Raw genomic sequence first — 18,231 nt, 5'->3', positions numbered from 1 at the left:
CCATAAAGCACTTACTTTTATCTAATTGCAACTGATTCCTGGAATTAGCAGTAAACAGCTGTTTATTGAAAGCTGCCATTAGCGTATTGTGTTTTTTTAGGAAGCTAGAGAGCCACCCTGCGGGAACTCCTCCGGACCTGAAGGTAAGTGTGGCTGGTCCTCTGCAGACTCTGGAGGTCAGATTCTTTGGAATACAGCCTCATTTGAGTCTGTGGTAGATTTCTCCAGCATCCCTATGCCTTGCTTTCTCTACATAAAGCAACACTGCTGTGAAGTCACACCAGACTATCCAACAAAAATCTCTGAATCTCAAGTTAAAAACCAGGAGGCAATGGTATGTGTGTCAGGGCTTGGCAACTTGGTGTTTGCAGACCCAACAACACAGCAGACTGCAGCCACAATCCCCACACTTCCCCCTGCCTCTAGCAAAGGCCTTTAGTAAAGGTGAGGGAAAGGGTGCCCTACCTAAAACAAGGGTTGAGGGGAGAAGCCTGTCCCCACTAAGGATCCTTGGGGCAACAGCACCCTTGGCAGTGGATGGCCTGCTCCAGCCATTTTTATCTATCTATCTATCTATCCATCCATCCATCCATCCATCCATCTATCTATCTATCTATCTATCTATCTATCTATCTATCTATCTATCTATCTATCTATCTATTAAGCAGGGCACTCTTTCCCCCAATTCTATTAAAGTCCACTGACTAACAGAACTGGGGAAAAGGGTGCCCTATCCAGAGCTGGCTTGTGGAGTCGGGGGGAAAGAAAAGTGAGAATCCATGAAGGGGGACAAAAAGGCTGAACATCTAGAAAGTGGAGAGGGGAAAAGAAAAGTGAAAATTATGAGAAGGGGGTGCTCCCAACCGTTTAGGTCCCACAGCAATTTGTGATGGTGCCTGGGACACCATCCTCCCCTCCCAAATATCAAGTGTTCTTGCAGGCCACAAAAGTTTGCCTAGCCCTGATATATAGTCAGGGACTAATCACAGGCAGGTAAAAGGGGACTCCATTAATTCCACTTTGGAAATCATTCTGTCTATCCACCTACTCCAATCTATGTGTAGCTTTTATATGGTTCAGTGATGATGGATAGCACCCAAGTAATTCCTTCCTACCAAATGGTCCCGAATGAAGCCTATCAGTACAGGGGGATTCTGCATGTGCTTCTCCATTTCAAGTGGACATGGATCGGATTATTCACTTCAGTTGGAGTTAATTTGGAATGGATCAAGCAGGTTGTGGTTCAACACTTTTCCAAGCATGGCATCTGCTTTGCCTTCATAGACACAATCTACAATAACTTTGGGAGTATGAGACAATGGTCAGTTCAACTGCATGTTAGAGTCATGAAAAGTACAGCCAAAGTATTTGTCTTCTTCGGAGATTCTCGTTCCATGTTGATTTTGAACTGGATACTATCTCTCTCAGATATTAAAGAAACAATAGAAATGGCAACTGGTAAAGTGTGGATTATGACAGCCCAGCTAGAATTGAAATCATATGGCAATGTGCAGACCTGGAAAAAGAATATCCATGTATTCCAAGGTGCTCTATCCTTTGCCGTCCACTCCAATGAACTACCAGGATTTCAACCCTTCCTTCAGAGCAGAAATCCTTACAGCACAAAAGAAGATGGTTTTATCGGAGACTTCTGGGCATTTGCATTTGGCTGTGTCGTCTCAAATTCTGTTTTGGCCGATATGACTGGAAATCTCTGCACCGGGGAAGAGAGGCTGGAGAACCTCCCTGAGCATGTTTTTGAAAAGCACATTACAGGCCACAGCTACAGCATCTACAATGCTGTCTATGCTTCGGCTCATGCTTTACATGCCATGGTTTCCTCCGCATATACAGGCAGAGCAGCAATGGAGAGAGAGAGATGGAAACCTCAGAAACACCAGCCATGGCAGGTAAGTTCTTGAGTGCTCAGATAATCTTTTTTTCTCCTTTCAGCAACATCGTTGCTATCATAGTGTGGGTGTTTTGCACCATTGCTAGCAGTGTTTGAGGCAAGAGCTTGGAGAAGACACTACAGGCCTGTTGCTTCCACAGCTTTGGCACTATTTCTACACCATTAGATACAAATGTCAAACTATCTCAGTTAACATACCACTTCCGAGTAACACAACAGGCTTTAATCTGTGTAGCAAACAGGCTCCCTTTGAATGCATGATGATCGAAAGAATGACAGGAGGCTAAGCGGTTACTGAGGGTCACAATTAAAAATGAATTAGAATTTAGATTGAGGAGTCTTAGAAGGGGGCCCCTACTTAGGTTTGAGAAAGGTAGCCAGAAATGATTACTCTTGACCAGTAGTCTTTGGTAGTGAATTCCCAATACCTGAACTTCTTTCCCAGACCAGAACTTCCTTATGTCGCTACAGGGGAAATCTAATGCTAATGGTGTATGAGGTGGGTGAGGGTTCCATAATCCTCCTCTTCATTTGGAAATGGAAGCCAGAAATAAATTTATTTATTTACAACATTTTTATACCATTTCACATGTACAACAAATTCTCCTTGGAAAAAAAAGATGTAATGTGACCATATGATATTGTTGCATTATTCCATCCCAGGACCATTTTTGGCTACCATTTTCAAAACATGTCTCCATGTAAATGGGGCTCCTGGGTACATTTTGTCACTGCTTTGATTGGTGCACAACATTTTCATTTCAAAATGAAGTAGTGATGCAAGCAAGATGCTAGCTTTAAGAACAGTCAGCATGAAGTTTAGATAGATAGACAGATGATGATGATGATGATGATGACAGACAGACAGACAGACAGACAGATTCAGTTTCTTGTTGCATCCTTTTTATTAAACACTTCTTTTTCATCTTCAATCTAGCTCCACCACTTTCTCAAACAAGTGTCTTTTAACAACAGTGCTGGGGAAAAGGTTTCCTTTGACCAGAATGGGGTATTAATAACAGACTTTGATGTTCTAAACTGGGTCATGTTTCCAAACCGATCTTTTGTTAGAGTAAAAGTTGGAAGGATAGACCCCCAAGCCCCACTAGCCAAAGCATTGACCATTAATGAAGATGATATTGTATGGCACAGCTGGTTTCACCAGGTAGGACCTGAATGAATGCAGGCATTTGGGAAGCATGTCAATTATGAATAAGGTGTGACAATTCAAATTGGCTGTCCCCCTGGACATATTGCATGGATCAATTTCTCATCATGTACTGCAGTCAAAAGAAACTCTCTCTTTCTCTCCTTCTATATTCTAGGGGTGGATGAAAGTCACTTACCTTTTCTCGCAGCTTGTTCGCGGTGGGGGGGAGCGCTTCGCTGCTCCCCCCGCGAAGTTCAGGCCAGGGGGGGGAGGCTTCCCGCCTCGCCCGGCCGAAATTCAGGCCGGGGAGGAGGCTTCCCGCCTCGCCCGGCTGCGAACACGAAAGTAAAAAAGAGAAAAAAAAAAACGTCCCCTGATAGGCTACGTGACGATTCACGTAGCCTATCATGGCTAGATCTGGAAAGTCAGCCGTGATAGGCTACGTGAATCGTCACGTAGCCTATCACGCGTGACTTTAAAAAAAAAAAAAAGCGTGTACGCGAATGGCGGCCCCCATAGGGAACAGCCATTCGCGTTCCTTATTTAGTTGCTGTAGTCTACGTAAATGTTTACGTAGACTACGGCGAAAATAAGGGCAACGCTATTTACGTAGACTACAGCGACCAAATAAGGAACGGGAATGGCGGCTCCCTATGGGGGCCGCCATTATCCGTACACACTTTTTTTTTTTTTTTAAGTCACCCATGATAGGCTACGTGACGATTCACGTAGCCTATCACAGCTGACTTTTGCAAATCTAGCCGTGATAGGCTACGTGAATCGTCACGTAGCCTATCAGGGGACTTTTTTTTTTTTCTTTGATTGCAATGGCGGGGGCGGCAGCCGGTCTTTCGACCGGCTGCCGCTCCCGCCCCGCTCGAACACCGGACGAACCGCCAGCCGGACCCGCCGCCGGGAGGGACATTCAGGGAAGGTAAGTCCCGTCCCGGGGGGGGCGGGGGGCGGGGGGGCGGAGGATTTCTCCCCGAAACTTGTTCGGGGGGCCGAACACATTGGCGCTCGGCCCCCCGAAGTTTCGGGGAGAAATTCTCCGCCATCCCTACTATATTCATATATCTCCTTCTGTCGTTGTTATTCAGTCTATTTAGGCACAAACCCAAATTATCCCCTCAATTTCTAAGGCCCATTGAGTTGGTGAAGGAGATGGATTCCATTCATTTTCCTTTATTTTAACCTATACGATGTATGGACTGTAGGTTCCTCACAGGAGAAACATGAACTAAAATCTTTAGTATCTAGGTCTAGAACATAGACACTTCCAATATTTCATATCATGAAGCGTATAACAGTGCCACTCTGTATGCACTTCTCAGAAGCAAGTCCAGCTGAGTTTGAAGGGGCTTATTCGCAGGCAAGTGGGTCTGGGTTTGCATGCTGAGACAACTGGTTATGCATCAAATTATTTGACATATTTGTAAAATATCCAATTGAACTGCACATCAGGACTAGGAAACTAGCAGAAGCACATTGCATTATATCACGTTCCCTTCTGAACCTTAAGGATTCTACTAACCCATTCTTCTGAAGAGTAACATTCCCCTCTTCCATTGGTGGATTAGGCACAGCCCCTCTCTGTATGCAATGACAACTGCCAGCCTGGTTACAGCAAGCAAAAGAAGGAGGGGGAGCCATTCTGCTGCTATGATTGCATCCCGTGTCCAGAAGGGAAGATTTCTGACCAGAATGGTGAGCATCGTATTGTATAGTAGGGCTGTGCATGGACCCCCCGATCCATCTCAGAAGCTGCTTCGGCGCTTCCGAGGCAAGCCCGATTTGGGTTGGGCTGATTCCGGGGGGGGGGGGGACCCTCTTTAGCTTATGAAGCCAAAGCGGGATTCGGACATCCGAATCCTGCTTCTGCCCCCACAACACGCAGCCCAGCCCCCAGCTCCTTACCTGGGGGGGATGCTGCCACCAGGGGAGCTGGCCCTGCCATGCTGCTGGGGAAGCCACTGCTGGCACTGCCAGGGAAATGCTGCCCATTGTAGCCCGCCAACCCCCAACAGGCATGAGAGCAGGAGTCGCCCTCCAGCTGCGCTCCCTCCCTTCCTTGGAAGGAGGCCAGGCGCCTGGCTGGGGGACGACTCCTGCCTCTGCTCAAGGCCTCTGTGGGTTCCTTGCTTGCAAGGAGCCCATGAAGGCTTGACTGAGGCCAGTGGCAGCAGCTTGCAATGAGGGCAGTCCGCCCACACTGCTGCCAACAGCTCTTAGGGCCTCTGGAAGAGCGCTGGCAGCCGTCTTGTTCCAGGGAATGGGGGAGCCATTTCCCCCCATTTTTGTGCCATGGCTGTGTAGGGATGTACAAAAGTCACTTACCTTTTCGACAAGGAAATTCGCAGTGGGGGGAAGCACCCCACACCTCCCTCCAAAAACCTTCTCCAGCCGGCTCTGCTCCACAGAGATTCCGCAGAGCCGCCAGCCAGGGCCGCCCGCAGCCGGAAATGTGGCCCCTGGGCAACTTCCTTCCTGGAGAAAGGGAAAAAAAAGACTTACCCAAATGGCGGCTATGGTGGCCGCCATTTGCATTCCCTATTTTTCGCCGATTTATCTTACGTAAATATTTACGTAAGATAAAACGTCAAAAAAAAGAGGAATGCAAATAGCGTAATGGGCGCTATTTGCGTTCCTTTATTTTTCACTGTTTTAGCCTACGTAAATATTTACGTAAGATAAATCGGAAAAAAATAGGGAACACAAATGGCGGCCGCCATAGCCGCCATTTGTGTATGCCTTTTTTTTTATTATAATTGGCTTGACGTGATAGGCTACGTAAATACTTACGTAGCCTATCACGGCAAAGACCAGGACAACAATGGTGGCCACTGCAGCTGGTTGAAAGACCAGCTGCCACCGCCACTGCCGGAGCTGCCGCCGGAGCTGCTGCCATCCGGAACATCTGCCGCAGGTAAGCCTCATCCTAAAGAATCCATGGGGGGTATGCCGTTCTGCCACGGATTTTGGGGGGCTGAATGCCAGTGCATTCGGCTTCACTGAAATCTGTGGCGGAATTCTCTGCCATCCCTATGACTGTGCCCATGAAGGCAGAGCCATGATTTTTCTGGATTGGTCCATGGAGGCAGGTGTGCCCAGTGGTATGTCAGTGGTTTGGGGGATTTGCTCTGCAAAAATCAGATGAAATCAAGAGGATCCCTGCCAACGATCCATTGTTTGTGCCATGGCACAGCCGGCAGACCTGTGATTTTTCTGGTTCAGTACATGGAGGCAGATGTGCTCTGTGATTGGATGGTGGTTTTGCGGGCCTCTCCATTAAAAACCATATGAAATCATGAGGATCCCTATTTGATTGTATGGATCCTCGTTTTACCCAGTCCCCATAGCACTCACTTTCTTCTTGGCTTCATTCTGCCAAAGGAGAGGGAAAGGTTAAAGCTTCCTCTACCATGCCTGGCAGAGACTGGGGCAGTTGCCCCCACTGGCCACAGCAGTGGCAGGATAGGACTAGGGTGGAGAGAGAAATGCCACGGAGCTTCCCTCTCAGCTCCTGTCCCATCCTGCTGCTGCTGCCACCACCACCATCATTACACACAATAGCAGCTCATCTGGGCTGCTCAATTGTCAGGTTGCTCATGCACCCCAGTGGATCATCCTGTCCCCCGCTGGGGGTTTGTGCACCCCACTTTGGAGTCCACTGTTCTAGCCAAGTAACATTCAGACTGTCCTCTCCTCTCCAGTCACACAACCACACTCACAATGAGCAAACGGAGGCTGACTCACAGCAAAACTCCCTCCCTCTCCTCTCCTCTCCTCTCCTCTCCTCTCCTCTCCTCTCCTCTCCTCTCATGAGAGGAGATGAATCTTATCACAGTTATAATGAAGAAGTGAATGGCGGCCACACATTCGCAAAGCAGCACAAACGGCAGCAGGTAAGTGCTCCATTTCGCGCAACTTTTGCAGGGCGGGGGGCTTCGTTCCGTCATGGATTTTGGGGGGCCAAATGCACTGGCATTCAGCCTCACCAAGATCCGTGGCAGAATTCTCTAACATCCCTAACCTCACGGGGGAAAATAAGCCATGGTAGCTCCATTTCCCTTGCCACACATGTTGGTTGTGAACTGCATAATTTGCATAATTACCCTCCCCGAGTAGGGGTTGTCATGGCATCCAAATGCAGTGAGGGTGGGTGGCTGGGTGGTTTACAAAGTACCCTAAACCGCTAGAACAAACCATGGTTTTCAGGGTGGTTTGTAAACCATCCCAGTCATCCACCCTTGCTAGGTTTGGAGGTCACAACAACTAATTAGGCAGCTCAAGACTGGTATGTGCAGGCAGGGAAAATAAGCCACCATGGCTTATTTTCCCTTTGTGATGGCGCAAACTCTGTCACTGAGTACGAACTAGAGGAACATTTGGGTGTAAATGGACACCTTGCAGTTGAGAGATGTAAACTGCTGCGCGGGGTGTGTGTGTCTCTATGAGCAATTTGCTCTGAGCTGGCTGCGTCTGGAGGTCGTTAGGGATACATGACATCATGGCTATCCAGCAGCCACCCCGGCACTTATCACGGAAAAACAACCACAACAACCAGATTTCCTGAGACTGCTTAAAGTCCAGTTCGTTTCCCTAAGTTGGGTTCTTGGTGCTAGAGGTGTTGTGTGCCCCAGCACCCACATTTGCCTCAGGTATGCTAGCCCTGCCCAGGGATGAACCTGGTCAAGGGGTGTATCCTGTCCCTGTGTTTCCCAGCACAAAGCAATTAGTGTCTACTCAGGAGAATCTCCCATTGTGCTCAGTGAGGCTTGTCCTCTGAATGCACACATCAGAATTTACAGAGATCCCCCTCAACTGGAATGGTCCGGTTTAAAGCAGAACTTCCCTAAAGGCTGTAAAGCGTGATCTCGAGGCTCCGATTCTCCGATGTTTGGTATATTGCCTTAGGAAGTAGCTACTTCACCCCTTCATTACAAGGACCCTGTGCAGCATCGGGTTAGAAAGGGGTCCGGTTTCACCTCCCTGTCCCCCCCCCACCTTTCCCAGCACTAGCATATCTGTGTCTAGTCGGAAGTAACTCTCATTATGCTCACTGAGGCTTGTCCCCAAAATGCACACGACAGGGAGTCACTGAGATTCCCATGAATCAAAATAACACATTTAGGAACCTTAATGCCAAAGCTTCTAAGCTTTGATTGATCCAGCACTGTGCACTGTTTTGTTTTTTTTTTAACAAAGGAAGTAATGCGTGGGGGGGGAGAGAGAGGAGGAGATTGTTTGGCAGGGAGAACACTGTTCTTCTAATGACTGTTGCTTTAAGAAAGTACTTAATGCAGGTTCAGGGAGCGGAGAGAGACAGAGAAAAGAAGGTTGTTGTTGTTTTACTTTTATTGAGAGAAAATGTGTTTCCCTTTTCCCAGCACCAACTGATGTGTGTGTACGCCACTGTGGTCAATGAGGCTCGTTCCTGAAATCCAGGTGCATCTGGAGCTTCAGGGGAAAGGAGAAAGGGATGGGGGGCAAAGAGCCTGGTGCAAGGAAGCCTCTCTTACTGGTTGAGCAGCCCCTGCCAGTCAGATGATGTTCACTCCAACCCCCAACCCCACCTGGAAGTATGTTCTGTGTAGGGGTGGACGAAAGTCCCTTACCTGTCCTCGAAGGACGTTCGCGGTGGGGGGGAGGCGCTTCGCTGCTCCCCCCGCGAAGTTCAGGCCGGGGGGGGAGGCTTCCCGCCTCGCCCCGGCCGAAATTCAGGCCGGGGAGGAGGCTTCCTGCCTCGCCCGGCCGCGAACGCGAAAGGTTTTTTTTTTTTAAAAAAAAACGCCCCCTGATAGGCTACGTAACGATTAACGTAGCCTGTCACGGCTAGATTTGCAAAGTCAGCCGTGATAGGCTACGTCAATCGTCACGTAGCCTATCACGGGTGACTTTAAAAAAAAAAAAAGCGCGTACGCTAATGGCGGCCCCCATAGGGAGCCGCCATTCGCGTTCCTTATTTAGTCACTGTAGTCTACGTAAATGTTTACATAGACTACGGCGAAAATAAGGGCAACGCAAATAGCGTTGCCCTTATTTTCGCCGTAGTCTACATAAATGTTTACGTAGACTACAGCGACCAAATAAGGAACGGGAATGGTGGCTCCCTATGGGGGCCGCCATTATCCGTACACACTTTTTTTTTTTTTTAAGTCACCCGTGATAGGCTACGTGACGATTGACGTAGCCTATCACTGCTGACTTTGCAAATCTAGCCGTGATAGGCTACGTTAATCGTTACGTAGCCTATCAGGGGGCGTTTTTTTTTCTTTTATTGCAATGGCGGTGGCGGCAGCCGGTCGAAAGACCGGCTGCCGCTCCCTCCCCGCTCGAACACCCGCCGAACCGCCAGCCGGACCCGCCGCCGGGAGGGACATTCGGCGAAGGTAAGTCCCGTCCCGGGGGGGGTGCGGGGTGCGGGGCGGGTTCGAAGGATTTCTCCCCGAAACTTGTTCGGGGGGCCGAACACGTTGGCGCTCGGCCCCCCGAAGTTTCGGGGAGAAATTCTCCGCCAACCCTAGTTCTGTGCAGTGATTTTTACAGGTGCAGAGCACTTGCACGTGGAGCCCTGCATGGACAAAAGCACAGCAAAGCTGATTCCTTTTAAAAACATTGGTACTCCTCCATTCACTTCTCCGTCCATTGTTGTGTGAACCCCCCCATCTTCAAACATTTGCATTGGGGAAAGTGCTTTACATTCAGAAATGATGTGCCATTACGGGGAAACAGTGGGGTGAGCAAGACTGGTAATGCCATCAAATAATTTAGGATGGTTAAAATGAAAAGCTAGAAAATGCTCTCTTGCAACTGGGGGATGGGCATTACAATGGAAAATTTGGATCAGTATAAGATAGTGTAAAGTGATGCACAATAGAGCAATTCCCCCCCCCCAAATTCACATATATGCTCCTGGGGTCTCAGCTGGTGGTGACGGATGGGGTTCTTGGGGTTCTGGTGGGTAGCTCAATGAAAGTATCGACCCGGTCTGTGGCTGCTTTGAAAAAGGCAAATTCCATATTGGTGATCATTAGGAAAGGAATAAAAATAAATCTGCCAATATTGTCATGCCTTTATACACATTTATGATGTGACCACACTTTCAATAATGTGAATACTCCTGATCAGGATGCCATAAAGACAGATATTGTAGAGCTGTAAATGGTGCAGAAAATGGTGAAACGGTGTATCAAGGGGCTGGAGCAACACTCCTATGAGGAAAGGTTACTATATTCAAGATTTCTAGGTGAGAAAAATGGTGAGTGGGGGTGGGGGTGCAACCAGTCCTGAAGAAGCCCACTCTGGACCCCGTGGTGTTAGACAGCTACTGCCCAGTTGCAAATACCTCTTTTATAGGGAAGTTATTTGAGAAGGTCATGGCAGAACAACTGCAAGCACTCTTGGAGGATACTGATTATCTAGACCCATTCCAGTCTCAGTTTTAGTCTGGATAGCCTAGGGATGGGTGGATTCCCTACCTGCCGGTCTGTAGGGAATCCGCCCTCAGGGGGGAGGTGATCCGTTCCTCCTCCCGGAATCCTCTTTGGCTGGCGCTGCTCCATAGGGAGGTACAAAAGACTTACCTGGCTCTGTTCTGGGGTATTCTCAGTGGGGGGAAGGAGCCCCCCCCCCGAAATCCTCCATGGCCGGCTCTGCGGAGCTGCTAGCCAGGGTTGGCCTCAGCTGGACTTCCGACCGCTGCCGGGCTGCCTATCATGAACAAAAGCAGCCGTGCAAATGGCGGCCGCTGTGACGGCCACCATTTGCGGCTGCAGCAGCCTGGCAGTGGCTGGGAGACCAGCCAGAGCCGCTGCTGCAGCCGTCGCCGTATCCGTTGCTGCATCCGTTGCTGGAGCTGGCGCATCTGCTGCCAGGTAGGGATGTCAGAGAATTCCGCCACGGATCTCGGTGAGGCCGAATGCCAGTGCATTCAGCCCCCTGAAAACCATGGTGGAATGGCCTGCCACCCCCTCCCCCCCACGGACCCTCCCGGGACGAGACGTACCTGGGGCGGATGTTCTGGATGGCGGAGGCTCCAGCGGTGGCTTTGGTGGTGGCTGGTCTTCCAACCGGCTGCCACCTCTGCCATTTGCAGTCTCGTCTTTTTTTTTTGTATATAGACGTGATAGGCTATGTAAAGACTTACGTAGCCTATCATGTCTGGGTTAAAAAAAAAAAACATGTATGCAAATGGCGGCACTGTCATGGAGTGGTAGGGATGTCAGAGAATTCTGCCACGGACTCCAGTGTGGCCAGATTCTTTGGAATCCAGCCCCCTTCAATCCGTTGCAGAATGGCTCTCCCCCGCCACCCCACGGAATCCCCACAGGACAGACCTACCTGGCAGTAGGGATGTACAAAAGTTACTTACTGTTTTCCGGATCTGCTTTGCGGTGGGGGGGGAGGAGCCCCGTCCCTCCCCCTGGAATCTTCGACAGGGGGGAAGTGCTCCGTCCCTCCTCCCAGAGTCCTACCTGGCTGGCTCTGCTCCGCCGGGATTCCGCAGAGCTACCGGCCGGCTCCGCCAGCAGCCGGACATCTGGCTGCTGGGTAGCAGGGACGCAAATGGCAGCTGCCACAGCCGCCGCCGTTTGCGTCCCTGTTTTCAACCGTGATAGGCTACGTAAAGACTTATGTAGCCTATCACGTCTGGGTTAAAAATAAAAAAAACGCGTCTGCAAATGGCGGCTGCTACAGCGGCCGCCATTTGCGTTCCTTTTTGATTCGCTGTTTTAGCCTACATAACTATTTACGTAGTCTAAAATGGCAAATCAATAACGAACGCGAATAGCGCCCACTATGCTATTTGCATTCCCCCTTATTTTCGCCGTAATACTCTACGTAAATATTCACGTAGACTAAGACAGCCAAAAATAAGGAACGCAAATGGCAGCCGCTGTAGCTGCCGCCATTTGTGTACGCGTGTTGTTGTTTTTTTAACCCAGACGTGATAGGCTACGTAAGTCTTTATGTAGCCTATCAGGGTTGAAAACAGGGAAGCAAATGGCAGCAGTTATGGCAGCTGCCATTTGCGTCCCTGCTACCCAGTGGCCAGACATCCGGCAGCTGGCGGAGCCGGCTGGTGGCTCCGCGGAATCCCCATGGAGCGGAGCCGGCAGGGCAGGACTCCAGGGGGAGGGATGGAGCTCATCTCCCCTGTCGAGGATTCCAGGGGGAGGGACGGAGCACCTCCCCCCCCACCGCGAAGCAGATCCACGAAACAGTAAGTAACTTTTGTACATCCCTAGTGTCAGGTAGGTCTGTCCTTGGGGGATTCCGCGGGGTGGCAGTGGGGAAGGCCATTCTGCCATGGATTGCAGGGGGCTGGATTCCAAAGAATCTGGCCTCACTGGAGTCCGTGGCAGAATTCTCTGACATCCCTACCACTCCATGATGATTCCACGGAGCCGCCGGCCGGCTCCGGAGTGCTGGTGATACGGCCGCCATGCCATATCGCTGGCTGAGGGGCATTGACTGCAGAGGCAAATGGAGTCCAGGATGCCATTTGTGGCCGTAAAGGTCTTAGTTTAAGATAAATGCAGCTGTAAATGGCTGCATTTAGCTTAAACTGAGACCTTTACGTCGGAAATGGCATCCTGGACACCATTTGCATCCCTGGTTTTTTTTTCCACGGAATAGCCTATGCAAATAGCCTTTTTTTCCCCACGCAATTGCCTAAGTTCTTTAGAATCCAGCCTCACTGGGGTCCATGGTGGAATTCTCCACCATCCCTAAATCAGCCTTGGTTGCCCTGATGGATTACCTTTATCAAGAGAGGGATAGGGGAGTGCAATCCTGTTAATTCTGCCCTTTCTCTCATAGGCTTTTCATACCATCAACCATGTTATCCCCCTGGATTGACTCTGTGGGATGGGTACCAGAGACGCTGTGCTACAGTGGTTCCAGTTCTACCTATTGGGCCGATTTCAAAAAGTAACATTGGGTGACTATTCTTTGGCTCCTTGGCAATTGAGCTACAGAGTTCTGCAGGGCACCATCTTGTCCCCAATGTTGTTTAACATCTGTATGATGAAGCTGGGGATGCTCATTAGGGGATTTGGAACCAAGTGCCATCAGTATGCTGATGACACAATAGGGATGTCAGAGAATTCCGCCACAGACTCCAGTGAGGCCAGATTCTTTAGAATCCCCCCCCCGGAATCCCTGGTGGAATGGCCTCCCCCCCGCCACCCCCCCGGAATCCCCCCGGGATGGACCGTACCTGGCGGTGGATGTGGTGGCTCCAGTAGCTCCAGCGGCGGCTCTGGCTGGTCTCCCGGCCACTGCCGGGCTGCTGCGGCTGCCATTTGGATCCTTGCAGTTAGCCGTGATAGGCTACGTAAGTATTTACATAGCCTATCATGGCAAAAGGCAGGGGCACAAATGGCAGCTGCTACACCATTTGCTCCCCTGCTCTTTGCCGTAATAGGCTACGTAAGTTTTTACGTGGCCTATCATGGCAAAAAGCAGCCACGCAAATAGCGTAGTGGCCTCCATTTACATAGCTGCCTTTTGCCGTGATAGGCTATGTAAATACTTACGTAGCCTATCATGGCTTACTGCAAGGACCCAAATGGCGGCTACTACAACAGCTGCCATTTGAGGCCTCAGCAGCCCAGCAGCAGCCAGAACTCAGGCTGCGGCTGGCTGTGGCTGGCAGCTCCACAGAGCCCGTCAGGGAGTGTTCTGGAGGTAGGGACGGAGCGCCTCCCCCCCACCGTGGATGCACCACAGTGCAGCCAGGTAGGGGTTTTGTACATCCCTATGACACAAAGCTCTATCTCCCTGTGACATCTGAATCAGGAGAGGCTCTACAAGTCCTGAATCAGTGCCTAGATTCAGTAATGGGCTAGATGAGGGCCAATAAACTGAAGCGGAATCCTGGCAAGATGGAAGCCCTGTGGGTGAGTCGTTCCCGATTCCACAGGATAGGCTCATTGCCTGTTCTGGATGGGGTTGCACTCCCTCTGAAAGATCAGGTCCGTAGCTTGGGGGTACCCCTAGGTCCATCACTGTCACTGGAGGCCCAAACATCCATGGCAACTCGGAGTGCCTTCTACGACTTTCGGCTGGTTTGCCAGCTACTCCCTCTCCTGGACAGGGATAGCTTGACCACGGTGGTACAGGCATTAGTAATCTCAAGACTGGATTACTGCAATGTGCTCTATGTGGGGCTGCCCTTCAGGCTGGTCCAGAAGCTGGAGCTAGCACAGAATGCAGCAGCTCAGCTGTTGTCAGGAACTGCCCCTTTTCAGTGTGCACCTCCTTTGCTGAGGGAACTGCACTAGCTATGTATTTGCTATCTGGTCAGGTTTAATATATTAGTACTAGTATGAAAAGCCCTAAATAGCTTTTGACCAGGATACCTGAGAGGGTGCCTCCTTCCTTACCAACCCACCCAGTCACTGAGGTCACCAGAGGGCACGTTCCTGGTGGTTCCTTAAGGACCCGTGGCCCAGTTGGAGTCCACCAGGAAAAGAGCATTCAGTGTGGTGGCCCCCTTCCTGTGGAAATTCCTGCCTTTGGAGGTCAGGCAGGTGCCAACTTTGTGTTCCTAAAGACATGGAAGAAACCTTCCTTGAGTGACCAGCTGCGGTTTATTAAATTCGGCCTTGTCAGAACTCTTTTAAAATGTTTTCATTGTATTAATATGGTGTTTTATTCTTTTATCCTTGCTGTTTACTGCTCCAAAACCTTTTGATATGGAACGGTATATCAATCTTGTGAGGAAGAAAGGAAGGCCTTACTACCACATGTGTTCCAGGCTCATTTGACAGGCCAAACAGCACAACCCACCCACCCTGGGTTACCTCAGGCAGTAGCTGGTTGCTTAGTTGGAGTCTGGAGAGGGTTATTCCTTGTCCTCCAGATTGGCAAAGTTTGGGCACAGTTTAGTTTAGTTTTTACGTTCCCTGGGGTATAGCCGGGCATATTTGCATATAAAATGATGTTGTACATAACCACCACAACTTTGAAGGTAGAAGCAAAGGGAGCATAGATTAACACCTGTAGAAGGTGACGTTAGATATACCAATCATTAGAGTCATAGGGTGGAGCGATACCACTCAGAAGATGTTGGGCAGTTGTTGGAATAGTGGACCACGCGTAACACATCTCTAACAACCACTGTAACACTTTACTGCAGCTGAAGCCTCAACTTTGAGCTGGCCCTCAAGGAGCACGGGCAGCCAGGGCAGCTCCCTGAACAAATAAGCTGGCCTCCTTCCCCCCACCAACCAAACCACTATTACTGTTTTAAGTACATATACAATGAAATAGATTTGTGGCCTAGGTTTAATCCCAGTACTGTGTTTGCCTCTTCCTGGGCAATGCAATAAACATAACTGAGGTAGCAAACAACTGCATCTTCCATATTCTTTGATCTAGATAGTGTGATCTGTCTGATATCTGCAACAACAAAAAATATGGTGGAAGCACTTATGTCTTTCTGAAGGACCCACATTCTAACTTGCCAACTTCATATCAACGTGAATTCAAGCACTTTATTGTTGGGATTTCTTGATTTTATATTTTTTTAATGTTATATTATTTGAATACCTCCATCCACTATGGAAGCTTTCAAAAAATTGCTGTTGTGTGCTTTGATTCATGATGCATGCTTTGATTACTTGATTAATTGATGTATTAAGTCTCCAATACTAAAGCAACTTATCTGGGAGTAATCTCAAATGAGCTCAGGAGTCTTACATATAAGTGGTCATATTCAGAAGGGTCCTGTAAGAATCTCAGCATTCAGGTTTGTTTGCGTATTTGTTTTGTTTGTCTTTCTGGGCCTTCAGACAACTCTCTGAAGCAGCTGTGTGGTTTGGTCCTCATACTCTGTGGCTTGAGTTTCCCTTTCCCCTGTGCCCTGCCTATCCCCCTCTGTCCCTGTACTACTTACTGAAAATATGAGTGTGACTAAAGGTGCCAGATATTTTTCACACAAATTAAGCATTGTGCATTTACATTGGGTTGGATGTGAGTGTAAGGATGCCCATACAAGTGAAAATCTATGAGATGTACTTGTTATGTAGTCACTTTCTAAAGTGAGTTCTTTAAGATAATTATAACATAGTCATCTGTATAACTGAAATTACATCTTTTATCTTTCAGATATGATTGACTGTCACCAGTGTCAGGAGGATCATCATCCAAATAAGTACCACAATTCGTGCATTCCCAAGGTTGTAACCTTCTTGTCTTATGAAGAACCTTTGGGGCTTGGTTTGGCAATTGCTGCTCTTTCATTTTCTTTTATCACTATTTTAGTGCTAGGAATTTTTATAAAGTACCATGACACTCCCATAATCAAAGCTAACAACCGGAACCTCACCTACACACTTCTCATCTCACTCTTGCTCTGTTTTCTTTGTACATTGCTATTCCTTGGCCAACCCCACAGGGTGACATGTCTCCTGCGCCAAGCTACCTTTGGCATAATTTTCTCAGTGGCTGTTTCATCTGTCTTGGCAAAAACTATCACTGTGGTTCTGGCTTTCATGGCCACCAGGCCAGGATCCAGGATGAGGAAGTGGGTGGGGAAAGGACTGGGCAGCTCCATTGTTCTTTCCTGTTCCCTTATTCAAGCAGGCATTTGTACTGTATGGTTGTCAACTTCTCCTCCATTCCCAGATGTTGATATGCATTCAGAAATGGAAGAAATTGTATTGGAATGCAATGAGGGCTCAGTTACTATGATTTATTGTGTCCTGGGCTACATGGGCTTCCTGGCTATTGTTAGTTTTATTGTAGCTTTTCTAGCAAGGAAACTCCCTGATCGTTTCAATGAAGCAAAATTGATCACTTTCAGCATGCTGGTGTTTTGCAGTGTCTGGTTATCCTTTGTTCCGACGTATTTGAGCAGCAAGGGGAGACGCATGGTAGCTGTGGAGATATTCTCCATCTTAGCCTCGAGTGCTGGGTTGCTGAGTTTCATCTTTTTCCCTAAATGCTACATGATTGTTCTGAGGCCTGAGCTGAACCATCGGGAGCAGCTCATAAAGGGAAAGCTCTGATGAAGTACCCTTCTGGTCTTCACCCGCAGGATCTTATAATTAGGGGTGCGTAAAAAAATTATTTTAGGGTTATATTAGGAGCAGAACTTACCTGTTTGCATCTTCCTGAACCTCAATGTGAGCGCAATCTACAATCCCAAGCTTCTGATTTGTTTTCAGGGACTGGGGTGGAACGTGTTAGAAAAATGCAAACATTAGAAAAACATGCATGAAAAATATGCATGCAAAATGTGTACTGTTAAAAACATGCACAAACACACTTTAATAATGAGGATAAAATTTCATACTTTTGAATGCACACCCAAGTACTTTTTGATATTACTTGGAAAGAGGAAAAAAGCTTGTATTCTGATATGGCCAGGAGTCAGAAAGTGATGTGAAAGAAAATATTACTTAGAAAGGTTTATCATGAAGATCTGTAGTTTCTTGTCAGTAGCTTCCAAGGGAAGAGAAACCCTATTCTCTATGTATATGTATGCTTGTCTGTATATCTCCAAAATTCTGGGTCCCTATCCAGCGCATGTTCTCTCCACTCTGGCACTGCCCCCTTCACCTTTTCTTCTGGAGCTGAAGCCTCTTTTCCCCACACAGCATTGAAAGCAAGCTGCCTGTTTAGGGCCATGTGACATGTTCCTGTTTTGGTAGGAACCTCTATTACGTTATTTCTGGGTGGGTAGAATGCTTTCTTCTTTCTGTTCATCCATCACTTGCTGGATTTCCATTCACATATCAGCAGGCAACAGACAGGGCTCTGGTCAATGAGAAAATAGAATCAGGGCTGCTCAAGATGTCTTGCTACCTGAGGAAAAGAACAAGATGGAGACCCCTCCCATTCCATGTGCAAAAGCTGACTGGGCTGCTCATTTCATCTTCCTCCAACACAGGCAATGGGGCAGTATCCTCCACCACACCTGAAGGCAGCAGACTCATGTAGGGATGCAGGGCAGGCTGTATGGCTCACAGGGTTCTCCTCCAACACCGTGCTGCCACCTCTCAGTCCCTGCTGCCCGAGGTGTCTGCCTTACTTCGCCTAATGGTAGGGCCAGCCCTGATCAGTCTCATTCAACCCATCAGAGTAAATGGATGAACATTCATACTGGTTTTGACAATTTGAGAAGCAGGCCCACCAGGGAAACAAAAACCAGACA

At 48.6% G+C, this 18,231-nt stretch overlaps 1 protein-coding gene across 1 annotated transcript; it reads left to right on the top strand.

Moving 5' to 3' along the window:
- Positions 1-1,700: 1,700 nt before the first annotated feature.
- Positions 1,701-17,083, top strand: LOC146341845 (vomeronasal type-2 receptor 26-like). Its single transcript, XM_084807063.1, has 4 exons — positions 1,701-1,910; positions 2,850-3,077; positions 4,643-4,769; positions 16,182-17,083. The coding sequence occupies exons 1-4, from the start codon at positions 1,701-1,703 to the stop codon at positions 17,081-17,083; spliced, it is 1,467 nt and encodes a 488-aa protein (XP_084663189.1).
- The last annotated feature ends 1,148 nt before the right edge of the window (positions 17,084-18,231 follow it).

This window comes from Heloderma suspectum, chromosome 6 (genome assembly GCF_057233095.1).
Source record: "Heloderma suspectum isolate Gila_16-S chromosome 6, 16-S_ref, whole genome shotgun sequence".
In the NCBI taxonomy this organism is placed as follows: domain Eukaryota; kingdom Metazoa; phylum Chordata; class Lepidosauria; order Squamata; family Helodermatidae; genus Heloderma; species Heloderma suspectum.
Note: the sequence above shows the minus strand (reverse complement) of the source record. Positions and strands in the feature narration are given on the sequence as shown.

Coding starts and splice junctions, on each gene's coding strand:
- LOC146341845 (XM_084807063.1), top strand. CDS start 1,701: ATGACTGGAAATCTCTGCACCGGGGAAGAGAGGCTGGAGAACCTCCCT. Junction 1,911..2,849: donor AGAAACACCAGCCATGGCAG/GTAAGTTCTTGA, acceptor TCTTCAATCTAG/CTCCACCACTTTCTCAAACA. Junction 4,770..16,181: donor GAAGATTTCTGACCAGAATG/GTGAGCATCGTA, acceptor TTTATCTTTCAG/ATATGATTGACTGTCACCAG.